Source organism: Rhea pennata, chromosome 1 (genome assembly GCF_028389875.1).
Source record: "Rhea pennata isolate bPtePen1 chromosome 1, bPtePen1.pri, whole genome shotgun sequence".
NCBI classification, from domain to species: Eukaryota; Metazoa; Chordata; class Aves; order Rheiformes; family Rheidae; genus Rhea; species Rhea pennata.
In genome coordinates this window covers 44408289-44429815 of record NC_084663.1, presented here as the reverse complement: position 1 = coordinate 44429815, position 21527 = coordinate 44408289, and the positions used below count along the sequence as shown (strand labels likewise).

Here is a 21527-nt window from a genome sequence, read left to right as displayed (position 1 = left end):
AGGATCTTTAGGCAAATATTTAGTATGTACTTTGATGCTCAGTAGGTGTGTGTGTCTGCATGAGTTCTCAATATTACAGCACAGGGATTTAATGATGATGTGAAATTGCATTATTTACACAATTAATACTCTTCTCAGTCAGATCTTTAACTTTATGGGAAAGTAGCTCTTTTTTGTCTGTGTTTCATACAAATTAACCTGTCTCTTCTCTGAATCCATAGAAGCTTCATTTCCTTTCTATCTAATAGAAACTTCTCTGTACTTTCACACATCAAGCCTAGCACTGAAGTTTTATACTTACGGGCAATATGAAATGCATAAGCAGAGGCTATAATATTCTGAGTTAGTCTTATTTTACGCTCTTTCCTGTCTTCCTTTAACCCTTATTCCTTTGTGGGTTTTTTTGTTTTTTACTAGAAGCAGGTATGTGATTTTCCTTTTGTTGCTTTAGGGCAGGCAGAATAGGGGAGGGAAGCAATGGTATAGGGAGAGGGCTCAGTTTACTGCCTTCTCCCTGCTAACACTCCTTCTATCCAAGCAGCAAATTGCTTTGCTGCTGTGCTTTTTTGATCTTGAAAGGAAGAAAATCCGCTATCAGGGATGTTGGTTTCCTCTTCCTACTGTTCAGCAACAGGAAATGTGAACGTCTGTTTCTCCCTTCCACTTCCACAGACCATCAGCAAATCAAAGACTTTTTTCACAGACATTTTTTTTCTTGTTTAATCCCCATTGCCCTCTGTGGCATTCAGTCCCACAGGGTATTTTTGAACTTTGATTTGCTCTGTGGTATGCTTCCTTTGTTGTAGTTAATTCCATCACTGTCATCAGATTTATTTGGTGATTCTATCACCTCAGATCTGTTTCTCCTTCTGGCTTGTATTGCTGTATTTCAGCAACTAAAAAAGCTTTCTTTATGAAGCAACAGTATCTCTGAAATACTGTGTATGGAATGTGATTTCTCTGTCAACACCATAACTTCTCTTTGTTGGGGATGTCATGATTTTAAACTAATTCCATGCACAATTATAGCTTCTTCTCTTTAGATGGCTTCTTTTCTTTAGTTGTGTGGTACCATAACACGATGTAACAAAAAACATTTTAATATATATATTTTATGCTTCAGCCACAGAATTAATAAAGTGTTTCTGCTTTGCTTTTTAAGAATCCGTGAACGCGTTAAGCTTCCCAAGACCATTATGGAAAAAGATCATGCCACTCTCCTTATTCTGTAGGTGATCAGCTGTAGAAATGTAGCATATACCAAGGCCATACTGAAAACTAAGTATTGCTAAGAGCTGAATCCGGGTCATTCCAGCTTCTTGTTTCAACTCCATTAACAGTCATTTCCCTGTCCTATATGACTTTGGTTTGAGGTTCTTTTGTGCACTAGAATCAAAAATATCTATGAATAAAATGGGAGAAAAGATTAAGGTTACTTTCTATTCTTATCTGGGAATACTTGACTTAAGCTGGGATATTTCTGCAGGTTTGGTATTAACAGCTCCTTATGGAAAACATTTACAGTCAGTGTGCTGTGCTTTCTGGTATACAGTATGCAGCTTGAAAACCATGAATAGCATGTTTGATACTTCTAAGCAATAGTGTAAAATCTCTTGTTCTTCATGTTCTTCACTGACTAATGCACTCTCTTCTTCAGCAAAGTTCCGTGATGGTGTACAACAGTGCAACGAAGGAAGTACGAATGAGATGTTGTTCTTCTTTGACCCTAATTCAGCTGTCTATGTGACTGAAGTTGGCTGCTCTAAATAAAATATGGAGAGGATGGGAAGAGATTTGCATATCTTTTTTGCTGATATAGCAAAGAATTTTAGTCCTCAAATACTGAGAATACAAAAGAATTTCAGAATTTAGTCTAAAACATTCTAAAACATGTTTTAGTTGCTTTCTGTCTTGATACAGTCTGGGTAGAAACCTTATACAATTGGCTTAAGGTAGAAACTAGATCACTGTTTACGTCTCTTGCTTCTGGTCTCCTCATAATTTTTTTCTTCCACCTTTTGCCAGACTACTCTGTGCAGAGTATCTACTTTCCTGCCTGCATCATGCTGCCTACATCAACTTTCAATTTACTTCTATTCTCAGACTATTCTTGTGGTTCCTTTCAGCATTAGGAGTGGGTTTTCAATTCTATCTTCTGTTCTCATTAACTCCTTATCTTTGCTAAAATTGTTTTCCCTAGCCTGTGTTTTATCAAAAATGGCCTGTCTGTCATCATGCACTGGAAAAAAACGATAGGAATCAACCCTGTCTTTCCTTCTAAGGGAGAAATCTTCCGCTACTGGACTTTGGAGAAAATGCACTTTCTTGGCCATTGTTTTTTTCTTTCCTGTCTTATTATCTGGATAGCTGAACATGTCCTTCCTTGATATTTTCCAATGTACTATTGCAAACAGTTCATGGAAGTTCATGAAAATGCATTAGTGAAACTGCCATGGAAATAAGTTGCCTGTCACACAGCAACGTATGAATTCATATATGCTGACACATGAGTGTTAGGAAATGCCTTGATTTTGAGGCCAGCTGACTGAGTTTATCCATAAGCTATGAAAATGCAGTGTAGGCCGTAGCCCGAAGTCCTTATTCTGTCGCTATCGTGTCACTGCAAAATGTTCACAAGAAGTGGCTCTCCCATGTGTGCCTCAACTTTGCCTTTCAGTCAAAACAAGATTTTTTACAATATAACCATTGCTGGGTGAATAGTGCTGTTATTAAAGCTTTTAATAGTTAAATTGTTTGAATAGTTGAAATGTTTGAATGTACAGAATTAACAGTGAAGAAAGGAATGAGATCAGAGAACCAACTTTCTCGCTTTCCCTATCCTACTAAACCACGTGGTATTACATAACTAAAGTAGATTCAGGGCTACTCCTGATCCAAGTACACCTAGCTGGAAGAACCTTAAAATAAATAAATAAAATAAACAGACACAACACCTTCCTGTAGCTCTTTCCCTTGCTGTCTAGAGAAAGCAAGGAAGATCCAGTGAAAAAATGTGTGGTGATAGTGGTGGTGTACTCACTGCAGTCTAAAAAAGTAGAAGTGATAGAAGGAAACAGATGGGCTATCTTGTGTAAGATAAAGTAACTAGTGAAAAAGTAAAGCATTGGAACATATGACCTATATGCCACATCTCAAAAACGTGTTTTTAAAGGAAAAAAAGCCACTGATTGTAGAACCCTTCTTTTATGGCAAATTATTGATACTAAAGAGTGTGCATATATGTAGCTTTTTCACAGCTATATTTGATGAACTCTATAACAAATTTCATAGTGGTGACTATCAGAACGACTGACCTGTAAGCCGGGCTATGTACAGATTTTTTTCTATGATGGTATGTTTCAAGCAATTAGAAAGTTTTCTTTAATATTGTTGCCCTACTTCAAAGTCTTCACAAATCTTTCAACTTACTTTCATTACTTTCTTTTTGGTTTTTTTTTTTTTTTTTTTTCCTTCTATAGTCATTTGTCACTATTCTTACATATATTAGGGATGTTAGGTTAGTGTAAGGCTATGATAGTTAAGAATGCCTGCTTTATTGTAAGTGCTCTGTTGACGAGATTTCAAGTGTAGTTAGGTTTTCTGAGTTTGTTTTGTTTTGTTTAACTTAGGGATGTTATCATAAGCATTCAACTAATTGTTTGCAAATTGATTTGCTAAATCCACGTTATCATCAACAGTAAACTGTTTGCATATTGGGAAATATTTCAGCACAAAAGTTTCAGCCAGAAAAAAATGAGGGTGGAGAGGGCTTAGCTGCCCTTCAAAAGCCAGTTAGGAAGGAGACACTGGAGCCCTTTTAGTTTGGGAGAGGGGGTGAAGTATGACTGTATAAAAGCTGTTGTCTAATACTCTTCTAAGATCTTGAAATGTCAAATATTTCTTGGGTTAATGTTTAATAATTTTCTGTGTGATTTATTGGAGTCATTACTCTATGTAAAGTACCTGTATAAAGGACATGTCATGAAATAATGTAAAGGCATAAAATGCCACTTAAAATTCCAAGGCAAACTTTTGAAAGTATATTTCAAAATTCTACAGACATATTTCTTAAGGGTTTTTTTATTTATTTTTACTCATAATTGTAGAGAAGGGTATTTTTCATCCCAACCAAATTAAGAAAAATAAAATTGTGGACATTTTTTGAAAGTTGGAAATCTCAAATGTCAAACAGCTGTATATGTGAATATTGGAATAATCTAAAGCAAAAGTGAACAATGGTAGGATTCAAGAGCTTGTCCCAAAAGCTATTCAGATATTTAAGAGGGAAGTTTCTATGCATAAATTAAAATTCATTCATGAATAATTGGCTTTCATAGCATTTGTTTATTGGTGAGGGATTAATTGTGAATACATTTTTATCTCTCTCTGCATAAATCTTAGATAAGGTAAGATATCTTATAAGATAAGATTCCCCTGGTGGTTTATTTCTATATCCTTCACATTTTATTTGTGTGTGTTTTTTCCTTATTATTCTCGTTAGATGTAAAAGTTTAAAACATATTTTCAGTATAAATGAACATATAATTCCTAGATATTGAAAGCTGCTGTTTCAAAATGATCATGGCTTATGTCACATAGAGCACATAATCACATTATTGAGTTTCATATTTGATGTTTGCCTTACTATAACTTAGTTGCAATTCATGAACTGCTATTTAGAGAATTGTAGGGCAAACTAAACACTGCTAAAATTTGTTCATCTGTCACAACTACTAAAATTACTGTATGTGATTAAAGCCATAAAAGACACACAACAGTCATAAATAAATAGAGTTGTCTGAAGTTTACACAATGGAATAAAGTATTAGAGTAAAAATGTTTTATCTTGTTTGAATACTATTTTATTTATGTATGTGATTCCAGCATATGAATTAGAATTTGTTTCAAGTACAGTAACAACATTTTCCAGACAACAACCAATGTATCTTAGATTTTAAATTGCTATTGTCATTTTACCATTGTATCCTGCAAGTAGATCAGTGTTGGTTCAGCAGCTAACATAAAACATCAAGATAATATAATTAAGTAGTATACAAAAAGCAATTTTGGAGATGAGCTATTCGATGGAATGAATTTTTACAGTAAAATAATTTTATTCAGTGATCCGCAGAGGGGCAGGTGGTCTTGATCTGGCTTTATTTTATGGTTGCTTTGAGAAATAATATTGCAAAAGCCATTGAACGAAGTAGTGTTCTTGGAATTTGTCGTTAGACTTAAGTATAGATATATTTTGACAACAATAATACAGAAGTGCTAATGGTGTTTGTTTTCTTCTAGAATCTTGCTAGGCATATTTCATGTATGCATTGCTATACCCCAACCATCTGAAACACAATAGATACACTTTAGGAACAATAATCTCTTATGATGGTTTTTGAGATCAGAAACCTATGTAAAGTAATAGATACACTGAAATACTTTGCTCCCATGTGTTTATGAGAATAAATTGTATATAGCCTTAACATGATAAAATTGCCTCTAATCAAGAAAGTTAATGACAATTTTGATTTTATTGTTCCATAGTATAGTTTAGAAACAAATCATCTTGGGTTTGGGTTCTGTTTTCTGTTCTTGTTTTTTTTTCCTAATGTGAGATAGTTAAATCTGTGTCAAAATACAACCTAGAACATGCTGGAAAAGGCATAATGTGACTATCTATACTAACAAAGAAATGCCAGCAAGTCCTGCTAGTAAATACTCTTTTTATCCTAGAATCGTGCACTATAAGTCATATTCCTAGGATCACATTCCAAATTCAATAACATGTCTTGGATTTTTTTTCCTCTATTCATATCAGAGCTTTCATTGGTACACAGATTACTTTAGCAGAACTTGCTTCTGATGTAGATTTAGCCAGTAGGTTGACTAGACTCCACTTTCTGGTACAGTGAAATGTGATTTATTAAAGTGTTATTTCCTGTCTGCAGTTGTGGCCTGTTTTGCAAGTGAGATGGACTTTGAGTAAGTTTAAGTGATATATTAGTTTAGCTAAGGTATATATATGCTGTTTGGTGCTTTTTAGAAGTAGTATTGCAGTGAATGGCTTTAATGTTAAACTAATGCTATTCTTGTATAGCATTCTGCTGTTAATGCAAACATTTCTGTCTCTATGTGGTGTAATATTTTGGAATCCCTTGATATGAATATTAAGCTTTTTACTTTTTTTTTTTTTTTTTTTTTTTTTTTGTAATTACACCTGTCTTACCTATAGTTAAAATTACCGTGTTTTTTTCCCCTCCTCACTGCTCCTATGATTTTTTAAAATAACCTTTGGCTTAAATATTTTTTAGGTAGCGTTTACATTAAAATGTAGTAATAATGTCACTTTTCTGTTAACAGCGCCTTTCAAATGGCTCTATAGACTCAAATGATGATACCAGTCAAGTTGTGGAACTTCAGGAACTGCTTGAAAAGCAGAACTATGAAATGGCACAAATGAAGGAGCGTCTGGCTGCGCTGTCCTCCCGGGTGGGCGAGGTAGAGCAGGAAGCAGAGACTGCCAGAAAAGAGCTCATTAAAACGGAAGAAATGAACAGTAAATACCAGAGAGACATTAGAGAGGTAAGAGCTCACCACAAGCACCTCGCACTGTTTCACAGTTGATACAAACTGATTAGGACCAATAAATATGAGAAGCAAAAGTACCCTTGTAGCTAGGAAACACAAAATTTGCGTTAAAAATAGTAATGGAAATTTATAAGAAAGCAGTCATAAAAACAAATTTGTGTATGTGAAGCTTTAATAGGAAGAAGGGCTATCCTCTGTTATTTAGCATTATTAGTGTAGGTTCTAGCCAGGTTTTCAGTCATTTCAAGTTCTTATGATGAATTCTATTTAACAGAATCACTGGTTAGTAGATAATTTAATTAAAAGTTTGTTTTTTAAAATCTGGGTTGTTCTTATAAAACAGTATTATTTATGTAATCATGTCTGGCAACTTCATCACCCTTGATCTAATATGCTCTTCCCCTCTCAACAAATCAGTTTCAAAATTTTGTCTCTCCTGTGTGCAAACATCAGGAAACATCCATGTCTTGCATGGAAATGTATTTCCATTTTCCTTTTCTTTTCCTCTCAAGTTTGTGGCTCTCTGTGGTGTCCTCTAAAACAGCTCTTACGTGGAGCTCAATACCATGAGGATGGTCTGCTTTTATAATCTTCTCATTTTGGAGTTAGGGTAGTTATCTCTGATACATTGCTTTCTACAATAGAGATGTATAAATGTGTGTATACATATATTTATATATTAACATGCTCTTTCTAGTGTTTTGGAAGAAACTTTCCTGCAGAACTTCTATTACCTAACATAGCCCAGAAGTATCTTCGCATGTATTTATTCTATTTTCAGTATTATATAATTTTTGTCAAGTTACAAAATACAGTTTGCACTGATAGGCTTTTCCTTTCACTTAGGTGTCTAACATTTCTGTTATCACCTATCTCCTGACAATACTACTGTTTCCTGGGCACGTGGATTACCACTCTGATTGCCACATTGTTTCTCTCTCAGATAATCTCATTACACCAGCTTCTGTGCTTTCATCCATTTGCTTCCTAAGCTAAAAGCAAACTGACCATTTCTTTCAGCAATATGCAAAAGATGACCTTGTCTAGTCCATTTTAGGACTAGCTATGTGGATCAATTTATTTATTCATGATGTCTCACTTTAAAAATAACCTTACTTATTTCAACAGTACTGCTTTCATAATATAACATAACACATATGACAAGATGTGTTCATAAGTAAATATTTTCATTGTCAAAGACTATGTGCCAACATGTAAACTAATAATATTTTCTACTTTCAATAAAATGAATTGAAGTGGAATACCCAGTTCATTGCTAATGAATAATCTATCTAAATTACAGTTATTGTCTTCACTGGCACCAACCTGCAGAATACCCAAGAATAAAAGTAAAAATGTGCATATGTATCTTTCCCACATCAACCCACTGTGATATTTATATTATTATGTGATTATATAAATATTCTGATCAAGTCTACTATTCTTTAAAAAACAAACAAAGAAATATGAGCTGGGTTTGCTATGTTTGCTTTGCCTTGAAATATGTAGACACTATAAAAATATATAAAAGGTGAGAATTGCTCTACTCAATAGCAACCACTTTAAATATCATCTTTATGAGAAATCCCAGAGGGAACAAATTATTTTAAAATATAAAAATCACTGTTGAGCATACTTTACACCCCTTTCTAATGCTAGCATAAAAATTAAACTATGTGGGATTTTAATTGCATGGTTCTTTTTGTCATGTTAGGCAATGGCACAAAAAGAAGATATGGAAGAAAGAATCACTACGCTGGAGAAGCGCTACCTCAGTGCACAGAGAGAATCCACCTCCATACATGACATGAACGATAAGCTGGAGAATGAACTGGCAAACAAGGAAGCCATCCTACGACAGGTTGAGTATCTGCATCAGTCAGTTGCTTTCTTCATGCAGCATGAAAGTTAACCCATAAAATGGGGCCAGATCTATAGTGGGAGGTTTCTGTTAGTTCAAGCTGCTCATTCTAAATCGATGGATGACTTATGCAAAGAAAATTAAGTTGTTGAGCATTTCTAAGCTTCATGTCATATATTATATCTATGAAGATCAAGTTAATGTGTGCATTCAACACCATACAGTAACTGTTTTCTAACAGTATCTTGCATAAATACACATCAACTTATCCCCCTAAGTGGAGGATTTCTTACATAACATTTTCCTAAGATTTATTTTTAATTTTTTAAAACAAAAATCAGAACAGAAAGGTATAAACAGGAAAAAAAGGTCATTTCTGCAGGAAAGACCAAAATTTGTGTAAAAGAGATCATAAGGATTTCAAGTATCAGTAGTGCATGGAAAGGATTTTACAGAGATGATTAAACTACCAGTGAATATCTTTTTTATAAAAGAGTATAAACAGATTATATGCTTTCTCCCATGGCACCTTGTCTCCAAGGTGATTCCAAAAGCTATAGTGTAAAGTGAACAGAAAACGTTGTTTATAATTTGAAGAATACAGTGTGAACTGAAAGCTAACATGAAGTGAATATTATTTAAACTGTAAAAGATAAAATTGCTCCTCTTTCTCAGTATCAGACTTAATTCTTTTCCACCTATCATGTCTTCAAACAATATAACATGCTACAAGGGAAATAAGCCTGTGTGATCTCTGTTTCTGTAATTGCATGCGGATACGTTTTTATACACACACACACACCACACAGGCGTCTCTCTGTCTATATATACATATGTTCAGCAAAATTAAAGCATCAGAACGCAAACTCTTTGATTTCTACCAGCTTGCTTTGACTATTTTAAGATCTATCTTCAACCATATAAAAAATAGAAAAAACAAGGTAGCTGCATCTGTCTATAGAGATTTTATTGCTACCATCATGAGTCATACTGTGCTGTCGAGAACTACCTACTCAGAACAGTGACTAATAGAACCAGGCTTAGAACATGTACAAGAAAGACTTATAGTTCATTTGCAGCATTGCAATGTGAAAAGCATACCTTTTTATGCTTTTGAATGATTAAAAAACAATTTAAAAGCACACTCCTTTTTCATTATGGCTTTTATTACTTCGAGTGAACAGGAGAGTGGGTAACACTTACTAAGCCATTTATGAATTCTTAAGCATGTAGTATATCTCATTAGGCCAGAAAATACTTCAGTTTTCAAAAGATTTTGAAGCCTTATTTTTCTTTGGTTGTTTTCAAGGATTAAAAAATTTTACTGATGTAAAATGAGGTCTAATTATAGATTCACAACAAACAATATCTCTGCAACCATAACCAAACAGCAACCAGGATATGATAATGAATTAGCTGAGCAACAATCGCCAGTTTTAACATCTCCTAACATGTTGTTGGCATTTGTTCAAAAAATTGCATTTGACAATTTGTTCAGAAAATTCCCTCGAAATTTATCCTTTTAAAATTCTTCTCCTTTTCTCATTTTAGTTCCTATGTATTTCCATGTTAAACACTTAGAAAATTCTCATTCTACCAGTACCAATACTTTTATGTTTAGATAAACAGCACATAGATCAAGGAGCATTTTGTTCCTCTTCATTAGCATTTTTTCACAACTGCTTTTCTTGGCCTTCATATGATGCTGAGCTCTCACATTGGTACAACTCATCATTAGTACAACTGTGTGCCTACACCAGCACTTCCAGGCTGTGAAATACCTGTGCCTGTAGTGATTTTGATTGCTTCCTTGATATCTAAGGAAAGAAAAGAAGGAAAATCTTCATTCTGCTTCGTTACGTATAGTTCTTTCTATCTTTGGCCTTCAGCTGGAAGAAAAAAATAGGCAGCTGCAAGAGCGCCTGGAGCTGGCGGAGCAGAAACTGCAACAGACCATGCGGAAGGCTGAAACCTTACCCGAAGTGGAGGCTGAGCTGGCGCAGAGAATCGCGGCCCTCACAAAGGTACTGCACTGAGAAATAGGCTCATATCAGAGCCCTCGCTGATTAACTTCAATGTGCATCCAGATTCCTCACTTCAAGGACAAAAACAATGTGCTCTCAAGCTGATTCGCAAAGGTTTTCGAAAATGTTTCCTGATAAGTATGTACCACAAGTTAGTATTAACCAATGGTGTTCTCAATTCTCTGTTTGTAATTCTTACCATTTTGATGGCAGGTGACATAGTTATTTGTAAGTTAGCCTACAGTGCATTTATAAGAGAGTCATAGATTTCCAATATATTAATTAACTTAGGAAGATTTATTTTACTATGTCAAAGTTTCCAATTTAAGGAAAAGGAGAAAAAAAAAAGTCATAGTTGTCCTTGATGTTTTCATACACCATGCTTATGAAACAGCAGTTATTTTCATCTCCAAGAATGCTATAAAATGAAATCTTAATGGTAGCTGGGATCATTTGTGCAAGACAATTGAGGACATCACGCGCTACGTACTTGCGGTACATACTTAATGAGGCTTGTTTTAATCATTCTTTGTGTTGTGTAGTCACAAAGACAAACGTGCAACCCCATGAGGACTACGAGCAGCGTGCTTTTTCCGATAGCAGTTTGTTACATGGCAGCTTTCTTGCAGAAAAATATGAAGATAAAAACAAATTTTCAGTAGTGTGGTTATCATACTTGGCCTCTGTAATACTTTCAGGTATGCATGCAGTTAAAACTCTAGTTCAGGTATTATCAACCTCATTAAGACATATAATGATAACATGGTTTTCGTTGTTGTCTGATTAGAAAATAGGAAGAAAAAATCCATATTTGAAAGCGTGCATTACGTATCATTCTGATTTATCCTCAGCAATAGAGAAAAGTCGTCTTAGAATGTTTCTGGCTATTTAAATGCCTTGCCATTTTTATATTTAATGGATCTTTTTTCTGTTTTGTACAATTCTCATGTTTTTCTGTTTATACAGAAGTGCTAAGTGAATCATTAATAAAACCTGATTTTTGTGCAACTTAACAAGAAGGAGAGGCTTTGGAAGGGACGGGTTTTCTTTTTTCTTTTACTTTATTAAGGCAATATCATTATTCAGTAATCAAAATTTTGTGCTGTCCACTTTAAATTTATATGGATGGGTGAGAACCTGAAAGGCAGACTGAAAATGGTGGAAAAAAGAATTAGCATAAAGAGAGCTACATGAAATACCAAACAAACATTACTATGTTTTAAAAAAAACTAAGGTTGACATAAGAGCAATCCCTTAGCAACTTAACATTTTTCAGGGTTTTTTTCCTGATTCAACAACTAATCACATGTCCTAATGCCCTTAGTAGTTTTAAAATATTGTTTTCTATTTTAAGAGGACTTTTCCTGAATAATTTCTTCAGCAATTAGGCACCAGTAAGTATTTTGCAGTCTCAAGCATGTTTTTTCTTGAACATATATTAATGACAAATACTGCAAGAAGAAATCCTATTTCAGTCATGCAGAGTACACAGGGATGTTGCTGTTATTGTGACCATAACGCTGCAGTGTACATCGCCGTTTGCCTTCTTACACTGTTACAGTTGGTGTGGTTAGAGAACTGTGAACAGAGCTGATAAACCACCCCAGTTCGCTTTGATGGACTTCATCAAAGTTTTTCACAAGAAGGAAAGCTTGAGAAGTCAGACTAATGCCAGTTCTGTCCATTTCTCTCTAATTACACAGAAAGCTGAAGAAAAAAATGCAAATTGAAAATTGAAGTCTGTTATCTTTCATGGATCACATAAATGTAGCCTGGAACCAGTGACTATGCTGTAGTCACTTCAGCTTGTTTAAGTAGTTTTACATTGGCTGGTTGGGGTACTGTTAGCAGACTAGACACTCAAAGAAAGTTGAAAAAACCTGCCTAAGAAGCTGAGTAACCCTTAAGTAATTTTGACGGTGTTGAACTTTGTGCCAATACATCTGGTTTGTTAGTACTGTTCAAACTAGCTGGCTTCAGACTAACTTAAGTCTACCTATGTAATCTGTGATCACTGCAATATTGATTGATGTATACTAAAAAGTAAAAGAGGAGTCCCCTGGATCAACAAGCTTGTCTGCACTGAAAAAAAAAAATCAAAATTTTGATTCTCCTTTCTTTTATACTACCTCAAAGAAAGTAGCCTCACTGAGCTTAATGGGGTTACAATGATATGAAAGTGAAGGTGAGTTGAGCCTAATATATCTTACATGTTTATTAAAGCAAGGTGTTATGGGGAACTTGGAAACCATGACTGCTTTGCTGTGAGTGAAAAAAGTTATCTACATATGCGTGTAGAACAGAACAAATGTGTTCTGGATTTGGATGTGATGTTTTTTCTTAAGCTGAAAATATGCATGTTACAGTTCTGCCTTCAACTTACTATATTCTTCCTAACCTGGGTCGGGATCCTGCAAAGTATCTCATGTAGTATGAGATCCTGCTATTGTGTCAGTTTTTAAAACTTGAGTTAAATTTCTTATTTTGTATGGGCTAGTGAATGTCTTTTGCTACTTTTCCATGCCCAAACTAGTTCATAAGGAGTGAACTTCCAAAAGTTTGGATTATACAGTGAACTCAGATAAGTACCCATAAATTTACCTGAATCATTTAAAGTTTTCTTTGGCTTTGTTTTCACTGTGTTCTGACCATTGGGTGAGCAACTGGAGGGTTAGTCAACCTGTGGCAGACTAACCTGGAACAGCATGATCCCATGTACTGTGCTGTCCTGCCTGGCCATTGCACTGGCATTTTGTCTGATCATGACAAGTAGCGCAGCTCTCGGCATGTATCCCAGGATCTAGACTGCCATGATTCATTGAGCCACCTTGTACTCACTCTCGCGGTGTGATTTGTTTGCCTGCCCTGGAGAAGAGGCAGTTGGTAGCAGAATGAGCCTCCCTCCAAAGTTAACTGAACCTTTCTTTATCCTATAATACACTTATTTTCCTCAGAAGAGACAGACACTGGGGCATTCAGCATCTTTGGATGGGTATTCTGTCGAAGATGATTTCTTCTTTCATGTAGTTAGGAAATGGTCTAGTGGAAACAACCTGCACCCACCTACTTCCATTCAGTCATTCCCACCAGAAGTCACTCTCTCCTTGGAGGCTTGTGCAGCTGGGTACACCTTTGCTCCTCCTGTCACAGGACAGCCTTCCACGTTTTATGCCATCGTTCCAGTACACGGGTCACCAAAAATGCCAACAGCTCTTTTTAGCTGCATTAAAGAAGCAGCGAGAGAGAGAAGAGGATACTGAGACAGCAGTCATATATACTGTAATCATAGTAAAACACAGCACAGTAACATATTTAGCTAATTTTAAAGGTGAAGAAAAATGACATTAAAATTGAAAGCAAGCGAGATATAGTGCTTGTTTTGTGAGGATGTGGGGATCTGGTTTGCATTAAGTTTGGAAGAATTAACGAGAGTGAAAGGAGAAGAGGAGCTGTGGAGGAAAGGATGGAAAGGAGACAAGGTCTCTTGCAGGAGGAAGAAGTGTAAGGCAAACTTCTCTGAGAAGAAGGGAGGAAGAGATAATGATCACTGAAGGAAGTTGATTAATGTGCTGGGAAAAAAAATGAGAAAATCTTCTGTGAGGAGGGAAGCACGAGAGACAACTCCACATTTAAACAGTTCAGTCAAACCACCTCTGCTCCTGTGCTCTCCTTTCTACAGAAGCTTTTGTGTTGATGGGGGGATGAAGTGAAATAAGAAAGGATGACAGAGCTAAATGAAAGGAGTGCTGACTACACCTAAGAGGTGTAGAAGGTAGCAGAGAAAAGAGAAGGGGCAAGAGCATGTCAATATCTGGTGACTGAAAGTTTGGGTATCAGAAGAGGGAGTGATTTAAGCCAACACATTTTACTTCATATTTGTAATGGGCTAAAAGTGAGTATGTGATCAGTAGCTGTTAAGTTTGTGAGTTGCTGTGGCCGAGTCTCCATGATCACCTTCAAATCCATCTTATATAGCTCAATAAAGTATTGTTTTATTCTTGAGTAGCTTACTGATTCAAGAGATAGCCAAAGGAATGTGTGCCACAAGAAGTAAGTAGAAAATCTAGAGATAACAGGTGTTCAAAAGTCAAGGTCTCCAAACAGAAATTAGCTTAGAAAAGTTTAGATTTGTTCCTGCAGCTCATCACGAGGAAGAAGAATGATGACACCTGTACTATACAGGTGCTTTCTGCATCAGTATGACTGAAATTGTATTTTTTTTTTCAACTAAGGTGCAAGGACCTAGAGAATGTGCAGCGCCAATAGTAACAGATGATGTGAAAGCAACATTTTTTTGGTGGGCACATTAGCAGCAGGAGAATTTTAACAGGGTTAGAGAGCAGTAATACAAGCTGCTTTGGTATTCCATCACAGCAAATTTTTCCTGTCTATTACTGGCTTATACTGGCTATTTCTCTGCTATTTCATAGCATATGAAGTGCAAAGTGAGCATTAAGACTCATGCTGGTATCTCATGGGGGTTAGACATTGTTAGTTCTTGTCCATGTATTTTTAATCCAGTCTGAGATGCACAATTTCATGAATCTATTTATACCTGAATATGCTGGTTAAATGCTTTGAATACTGCTTGCTGAATGCCACACAGTATGTCTTACTAATCCTCCTATTCAGAGTAATAGAAAACAGTCATGTAAGTCATGTATCAAAAGAAGAATCAAGGGTGAGGTCTGCCAAGCCAGTAGCTATGCAAGTTCTGCTTTAGAAAGTTTTTAAACAGTTAACTCTCAGCAAAGCAGTACAGAAGAAATCCAACTTCCAGTTATGAACTTCAGAGTCCAGGGTTGTTGTATTTGTTGTCCAGGTTGTACTTATTTAGAATAATGACACTTATTTTGATTGTAGCACATACTGAATTTTAATTAATTTTAAAGTCCCCTTACCTGCCAGAGAGCTTAGTGTTGAGATTACCTTTTTCTTTTTTATACTAGAAAACATAATAGAGGTGTTCTGAGCCCCATTCAGCAAGGTTTTTAAGCAAGGATGTACCTTTCAACACTTTAATATTTTTATTAAATGGAAGTTATCATGCAAAGAGATTGACATATGCCTATATGTATGTGTGTATATAAAAGTGTACATATGTATACATATATATACACACCCCTAACTGGATTACAGCCACAAACAGTTAATACAGCAGGAAGTGATGAAATAAAGCAAAATTAGATATTTGTAAGAATTCTATGAGCATTTCTTATTCTTATAAGAAGTTCTTATATATATATATTCTTTCTATGTATTGTGTAAATTGTGTATGGAGATAGTATACCTACTTCAGAAAATTATTTTCTTCCTCCTCCTTTCCCAGTAATAATTAAGCATAGTATCAGAATTATTTTATCCATTCAGAAGGTAATTTCCTGCTAAGGAATAAGCTATAGCATGATTTGGATGGAAAATGTTGTTTTTTTTTTTTTTTTTTTTTTTTTGAGAAATAAATGTGAATGATGTAGCTAGCTAAACTGGCTTTTCAAGGGCAAGTTTTAGCAGACAAGACTACATATCAGAAGTCTTAATGAATCTTGAAGTACTAGCTTTTATTATTTTTGCATAATCTTGCAACTGATTGTATGGAGGCAGTGAAGATTAAGTAACTTGCATTTATAGTTAACAGTCAGCTGATGAAACTTAGTTTAATAGTTTAATTTAGTGTAGGATGATAGCTCCAGCAGGTTCTAGATCTCCTTCAATGAAAATGGTTTCGAGCGAGGTGGAATTCCTTGATCCTTCTCCATCGTGAGCTCAGAGCTTTGGTGATGATTTCAAACTTTCTCCTGACGTTAGAGCCACATTAAGGGAAAGCCTCCAACCAGTGGTGCAGACAGGAGTCTGGGAGGGAAGAGAGAAAAGCTTATCTCCTGTTAAGATAAAGCTTAGTCAGTCATGGAAGGGATAACATGGCCTGGTTTCTGCACCCAGGGACTGAATTTTTTTTCAATCCTATCTTCTTAGTTATTTTGCAAATATTTGAATTTTGTAAACATACTTAATCTGAAAAGCATGTAAAGTTAATGGTCTTCAAAGTTAAGCATAACGCTTGCTTTTATACAGGGCAGTGTTTTCTTCTGAACGTCTGCGTATCAGGAGCTACAGTTTAGATTTATAAAATTGTAGGTCCTAATTTTGTTTTCTGTCTGATATTTCAGTCCTGATAATAATTCTAAGTTTAAGTTGTGTGTGATTTGGAGTTATGTTGTACAGCTGGAGTCACTTTGATATCCCTAATTATTATTCCGATAAATCAATAGTGGGCAACAATCTCACTAAAAAAATACAATTTCAAAAGTAGTATTTATTGTACGTATTGGGGTTTGCTCATCTGAAGACTGAAAGTTCAGGATCTGGTTCTGAGAGAGGGAAAACTTGAAAGAATGAAATAGTCTGTGTTTGACAAGCACAGACCCACAACTCAAAGGCATCATGTCTATATTCCTTATGCACATTTCCGTTTCTATAGCAACAATTTCAATGTAGCATTCCTCCTTCTTTAAGATTTTTTGTTATTATTTTTGATGATAATATAGACTTATTTAATATGAAAATAACATGGACATTCATGTTTTGCAACAGATGACCTAATTAAGGTCAACTTCTGTCAGAAGTAGCAATGAATCTTTGGATGGATAACCATTTCTATATTCAGTAATGACTTTCTGTTCCAATTAATTAATTTCTGTTTATAGGTCCTTCTTTTATCTGATGACCTTGATCTTGCAAAAGGGATCCATCAGGGTGGATCCTTTCAAAGGGATAAGAATTAAATTATTTATTTGGATAAAAGGGCTTATTTAGTGTATTCTAAAATGGAATACTAAACCTTGAGCCCTATCTCTTTTAATGTTCTTTCAACTTTCTAGAAATTAGGGAATATACCATAACATTGCACAGTTCTGTAATTGACCAATCCATTGATTTAGTATTTATGCATTGTTTTCATTCCTAGAAAATCTAGAAAAACTATAAAGGACTTTCTGACATTGGCCTCACAGAGTCATATTCTGGTGTTTAGTTTACCATAATTCCAAATAACATTAGATTCTCTTAGACAGTATTGCTTTGATTTCACTATATAGTAGTCTGTCATCAGCCAGTCATCACTAACCTTGAACTTCCATGTGTAGGTTGATAGCTTTTTTTTTTTTAGCATTCCATTATTTTTCATTTTATCCACATCAACCGCATCATAATCATCAAGTATCAGTGTAGTTTATTCCACATAAAAATCTGTCAGTTAAAAGTATTAAATTTTCAGTCACACTTTTCTTTTAAGCATTCTGTGCTGTGTTCTGTTCAGTGTCAGTGTCTTTAGTTCTGATTTTTCAATTTTGTCCCTCTCCTTTTCCTTGACTTGTTAGTCTGATCCAACCTCTTCTACCTCATCTGATGATTATCAATATGTTATGGAAGCTAAACTACAAGAAATGATCTCCATACGTAGGAAGGTAGTCCTACTGGACTTTACTTTCTATTGCTGAATAGAATCCATCTGATTTGTTTTCATTTTTTTTTAACTTTTTTTTTTTTTAATTGATAATCAACCATCGTGCAGTTCAGTGCTTCAGGAGCTTACAATTTTACGATGGCAGGTTTGTGTTCAAACCATGCACAGTCTGCATGTTACATTTGGCTGATTTCATTGCTCATAAATAACTCCAATGTTTTGCTGATGCTTGGATGTAACAGGCCTTTGTAGCTGACACATTTCAAGCAATGCTGTTCAGCTGCCTGTTTAAATAAAGTTTCTTTTCTGAAAACTCAGTTTGCAGTTAGTAGTAGCTTGCTTTATGTTTTGTTTGAACTTTACTGAGATAAAGACTTACAAATCCATTTAAATTACAGAAAAGGTCTTTCTGTTATTTTACAGGCAGAAGAAAGACATGGAAATATTGAAGAACGTATGAGACATTTAGAAGCTCAACTTGAGGAGAAGAATCAGGAACTTCAAAGAGTATGTGTATTGCAGACAGCTTCTGCGTGTTTTTACTCTTTTAATTTGAGATAGTGCTACATTATAAACTATAGTGCACAAATCTCTTGACTGGTGAATGCTTTACTTGTAGCAGTGATGGCAGCATCTTTCCATTCCATTTAACCATCTTAACATAGTGATTTGCATTGAATTGCAGCTGTCTGAGTACTGTGCTGGTACAAAAGGGAATGTGTATTAATTGATAACTGTAACTAAATTTCTTGTGGAATTTCTTTAAATGTGTTCAGTTACCATAAAAATCTTTGCCTTTTAATGGTACAAGTCTGTATTGGTTACCTCTGAACCCTACCAATCTGTCCCTTCTATCCTCTATTAAAGGCAAGGCAAAGAGAAAAAATGAATGAGGAGCACAACAAAAGGCTGTCGGATACAGTAGACAGACTTTTGACAGAGTCCAATGAGCGTCTGCAGCTACACTTAAAAGAGAGAATGGCAGCACTCGAGGAAAAGGTAATGTGCAAAGGGCAGTGTTAACTTCAGCTTAGTAAAGATTCTCTGCAATAGCACATGTTCTGCCTTTATCTGGATGCAGGCATCATACTAGCTCTTTACACTCCAAATACTACCACAAAAGTGGTTTAGTTTATACATTCAAATCTTAATTCAGGTATGCACTTAAGAATCTTTGCAGGTCTAATGTTTGTTGGGTGTACTGAGTAGTTAGTCCCTCTTTTATCGGTGGAGAGACTGATGCAGAATTTGTAAATAAGCAGTCCACAGAATGCTATGAGACAGCGAGAAAAGCGGAATTAGAAGTGGGGATGGCCGTGTTTCAAATGTATTTCAACCTGCTAATTTTACCTCCTTCCTGCATGCAGTAAGAATAAAATACTCTTCTCACAGGAGAAGGAACTGCTTCCATAGGAGAGGGAATATGTCTACCGGCTTTCCATGATGTGTTAACTTTCTGTAAGATATACTGTACCTGTGAAATTTAAACCATAAAACCCTTTTGTCCATCATTTCCTTAATCTCTTTCTTTTGTATTTATTCACCTCTAGTTTGATCTGAGGGAAAATTTTCGGAAAGATATTTCAGAATCTGTCAGAGGATATACTTCTAAGTTATAGCATTGAAACAAAATGTTTTACAAAGATATATCAGTCAAAAGAAGAACTTAGGAGAAATAGATGTGTAAAACATGAGAGTCACTCAGTTCAACAAAAATCCAAGCTTTCTTCTGTTCTTGGAAGAAAATGCTCTTACAGGTTTTAGTTAATTTTAGTGTCTCAATTTTAATATGGGCTCAAACTGAAGTGGTAAAAAATTTTAAATTCAGTTATTAACAAGGCTGATCTGTTACTTAACTTTGAGTATGGAGGTTGCATGTATATGGTGGTATCTGATATTTAGCATTTCTTTAATTTATTCCAGTTTTATCTATATTTTGTTTTTACTTCCTAGAATGTTTTAATTCAAGAATCTGAAAGTTTCAGGAAGAATCTGGAAGAGTCTTTGCATGACAAGGTATTATAAAATAGGAGTATTTTATCTATTTTGATCAAATATTATATAGTTATTATTTAGACATATGTATAAGGTATATTTACTTCTTCAACTGGCATGAAAAATCTTCTTATTATTACTGATAATTCCTTTAATCACCAAGATGCCTCAACTAGCCATTGAGGGTTTCTAACAATAATTCTAAGCTAGGTTTATGGTTGAAATCCTAGCCTCAGGAAGTCAATACTAAAATTCATACCAATTTTACTGGCTCTGGAATTTTTGTTCTATCGGTTTCAATTCTGAAGAAGTCTTGTTTAACAGAGATGTACTCATAGCTGGTTACACTTTCACAGTGAAGAATATAATTGCTAGATTTGATGCAATTCTTCTTAACAGGTGCAGTGATGTTATGCTAAATATAGCCGAAAATGACCTTTTCTAGTTCATTGCAGATTAACCCCTAATACTGCTTAGTGAACCAGTCAGATTAATTATAAATATCTATCTGAGATTCAGATGTTTGGATTTTTTTTCCAAGTTATACGTGCCTTGAGGCGCAGTATATCTGCCTTTAGATTCATAGAGGAAGTGTTTTTGTTTATATGTTGAATTCATGTAAAAGAAATTTTATAGAATTCTGAAAGCATAGCACCATTTGATACTAGGGAAGAATATAATTACATCCAAAACCAGATATATTGAAGAAAAATAGAAAAGAAGTATCTGTGCAAATCAGTTGTTATTTTCATCCACATTCAGATAACCTTGTGGAAAGGAAGAGAGATATTCTAAATAAAACGCTGAAAAGGAGCTCATGAAATTGGGTTCCTGGCTGCTGTATATTCTTTGTGAAGACAGATAAATAGTTTAGAGCTTATTTTAAGGGGATGTAAACTGCAGTAACTTTTCATATAGATATGCATATTGTAAATCCATTTTCATGGTGTAGTTCTTTGGTTCCTTACTCATTCCTAAGTATGCCACAGTAGCTAATCCACTTCCCGGCATAAATTTAGTCTTTCCATCATCCTTTATTCTGTCTATGCAAACTGTGAGCGTGATTTTGATCAAGAGATATCTGTGGTGGAGGCAGAGAAAGAGAACGCGATTTACAAAATAGGGCTTGTAGGTGTTATCATGATGTTCTGAACAGCAAGGCAATCCCTGATGTCGTCTTCACTAATGCAGAATAAATAAAATATTTTCTATCCTATTATAGAAGTCTGAGAAGGTGGCATTTCATAATATTTACTAGAATGTATGTTAGATAAATGTAATTTTCCTCGTCTACTACTATAGTTGCAAGATGCATCTTCTGGGGCAAAATCAGGATTACACTTCACCATCGTTTAGGCAACAGACTAGATATCAATTGAATCAAAACTTTTTTCATTTTGCTGGTAGAGAATCTAAACCTGAATTAAGGATTCTGTTTCTGTCTGTGTTATTTTTCCAGAGTTATTTCTAAGGTAACTTTGTTGTTTTAATAGTGTTACAGTGGAAATGAATACAGTGACTAATTCTTTTTCAGTTTACTTTCTGTCTTGAATGTTCATACCTCTCGTGATGCAGATGGACAATCTGATATAAAAAT

At 35.0% G+C, this 21527-nt stretch overlaps 1 protein-coding gene across 1 annotated transcript in view; it reads left to right on the top strand.

Moving 5' to 3' along the window:
* Nucleotides 1-21527, top strand: part of PPFIA2 (PTPRF interacting protein alpha 2) — a 335437-nt gene that overhangs the window by 258784 nt on the left and 55126 nt on the right. The window contains exons 8-14 of the mRNA XM_062568090.1: nt 6361-6582; nt 8303-8449; nt 10339-10473; nt 17850-17936; nt 18359-18442; nt 18803-18934; nt 19889-19951. Of these exons, the coding sequence (XP_062424074.1) occupies nt 6361-6582; nt 8303-8449; nt 10339-10473; nt 17850-17936; nt 18359-18442; nt 18803-18934; nt 19889-19951 (870 nt within the window). The remainder of the gene's footprint in view (nt 1-6360; nt 6583-8302; nt 8450-10338; nt 10474-17849; nt 17937-18358; nt 18443-18802; nt 18935-19888; nt 19952-21527) is intronic.